Source organism: Galeopterus variegatus, unplaced genomic scaffold, assembly GCF_000696425.1.
Source record: "Galeopterus variegatus unplaced genomic scaffold, G_variegatus-3.0.2 Scaffold7218, whole genome shotgun sequence".
Taxonomy (NCBI): domain Eukaryota; kingdom Metazoa; phylum Chordata; class Mammalia; order Dermoptera; family Cynocephalidae; genus Galeopterus; species Galeopterus variegatus.
Window position 1 is genome coordinate 9,046 of NW_007733329.1, and position 2,512 is coordinate 11,557.

The 2,512-nt window shown below is 34.6% G+C and overlaps 1 protein-coding gene across 1 annotated transcript; it reads right to left on the reverse strand.

Moving 5' to 3' along the window:
- Positions 1–547: 547 nt before the first annotated feature.
- KIAA1430 (KIAA1430 ortholog) lies at positions 548–1,610 on the reverse strand (the record flags this gene model as incomplete). The annotated part of the gene is made up of 1 exon (XM_008591722.1): positions 548–1,610. A coding segment is annotated over exon 1 (1,051 nt), but the record flags the coding sequence as incomplete, so codon positions are not given.
- Positions 1,611–2,512: the final 902 nt, after the last annotated feature.

Genomic DNA, 2,512 nt, shown 5'->3' on the forward strand with positions numbered 1-2,512 from the left:
GCGGCGGCGCTCCTGTCCGAGGGTTCGGATCCCACGTACAGACCGGTTCCCGCTCACTGGCGGAGCAAGGCGCGGGAGCAACACCGAGGGTTGTGGTCCCGTTGCCGGTCCCCGGTCCGGTGCGGGGGCGACACTGAGGGTTGCGATCCGTTGCCGGACATGGAAAAAGACAAAAAAAAAAAAAAAGCAGAAAATGAAATATGCAAGATCTCTATCAAAAGTGGGAAAACATCTGGCTCTACTTTTCTCATTTATCTTATTCATCTCTTCCCTCTAGGCATTTTGAGTTTGTGAGTTACTAAAATACAATTAATGTGGTTTCTAGTCCTAAACTGATTAGCTTTGCAGTATATCCTACCTGATGATACAAATGACATTCTAAATATTTTAATGATAAAATGAAATATTTGGTAAAGTTACTGTAATATCAATTATCCCAACAATAAAAGGTATCTACTAGAAAAATCAATGCAAATTCATAGTATTTAATATTTAAGCTCAATATATAAAGTTTAATATACAAATTTTAAAAAGAAAAGACAATTACCTTTCAAAAGATGGTTCAGGTCCATTGTGTCATGTAAGACTTTTTGTTTGTATCTGTGGTCTAAATTGGAATCTAACACTGAAGACTGTGAGGTGAGATTGGGCCCATGTTTTTCTTTCCCCTTTTTGGCTGTTTTCAAATATTTTGAATTACTTTTTAAATCCTCAACATCTTCATATATTTCTTGACTCACATTTTCTTGCTTTTTAACTTTCACTTTTTGATCATTTGATGCACCCAGTTCAAAAGACTGAACAGGACTGATGTCTGGAGTTGATAAAGGAGTTACATCTGTCACAGTATCTTCAGATTCCTCAGTATAGTCACCAGTTTTTGGTTTAGTACTTGAAGGTTGTATTCCCATCGATTTTATTCCTGATTTGTATTTCTGTTTTGGTAATAAGAGGGTTACACCAGATACATGTTTCTTTGATGGAGATGAATCAGATACACAGTTATCAGACCCTGCATCTGAACAATCTGTAACTGAACTTGAAGAGGAGGAAGACAGAGAAGAGGAGGAGGAGGAACTAACTTTGGAATACTTCTTACTTATGCTTTTTTTAAAGTTATTAGGAGGTTTAGCTAACTTGGACCTCATATGACGTCTTTTCCCATCATCACTGCTTTCCTCTCCATCTGTAGAGTAATCATCCTCACCTTCTTTCACAATTTTGGGAATTCTATTTGGAATGGGCAAGTGTATTTTATGTCCTACTGTAGCATCACACAATTTTTTTGATCTTGAAGACATGGTCAACGATAAAGAACTTCTGGTTTGTACAATATCCTTTTCTACAGGATGTTCTTCTGGAGGAATTTTCATTTTTCTTTCATTTCCCTTCTCAGTAAGATAATTTTCCTTTGCTTTGTAAGATAATATTCCAATTTTCAAGTTTACATTTTCTGTACTTTTATCTATTTTCTCTTTAGGGTCGTCATTTTGCTTGTCAAAAACTGAGTTACTTTCACATTTCTTTGCTTCTTCAAAGTCACTGTCAAAGAAAGAATGGTCCACTTCACCTTCTGATATATCTCCAAACCGATCCATGATGGCAAAAATATATCTGGAAAAGAGTAAATTGTAATCATCAGACTAAATAGTAATTTCCAAATACTTTTAATTTTTACACAGTAATTGCATAATTTTCCCAAACTGAGAAGTTTGGTTAATATATAAAGAGAAACATAATAAAACAAAAATATAACTCAGTAAAGTGATGATGTGGCTATAAGAGTAATATCAAGTTGTACCAATTCTCTGAAAAACAAATAAATCTAATAGTTATGGTCAGAAGAAAATAATAGATCCTCAAGGCAGGGATATCACAAACACGGAAGCCTAGGTGAACCCTAGGGAAAATCTTCCTTCTATAAATTAAGTACAGTTAGAGTTTAGAATAAGAAAGGATGGTATTAAAACCTCATAGGATCAGCTAAGCCAGCCCACACACATTTTTCCAGTGGAAGCAGTGCAATGAAGATTGACAAACTTCCATATTTCAGTATTTGCTGTCATCATCCTATTCTGCTCCATCACTGTAGTTATTGTGGAAGAAGCAAAAAGATGATTCCCACAAAAAATAAAAGCTCCCCCTGTGCCTTCTTAAAGAGAAACAAAAACTTGAAGGCACACTTACAGGGTGCAAGGTAGGTTGGAGACAAACTTATGAATGTTTAATCACAAACTATAATATAACCACATACACAGGAGAACAATATATTTGTTTCTCTGTGTTAAAGGGGATCTGGTATAAGAGATATTTCATACCAGACAGCCAATGGTTGTCTAAAATGAAAAAAAAAAAAAAAAAAATCAAGGCATATTATTTAGTTAAATATTAGAAGTAATGGATAAAAATGTGAGATATTTCATACCAGACAGCCAATGGTTGTCTAAAATGAAAAAAAAAAAAAATCAAGGCATATTATTTAGTTAAATATTAGAAGTAATGGATAAAAATG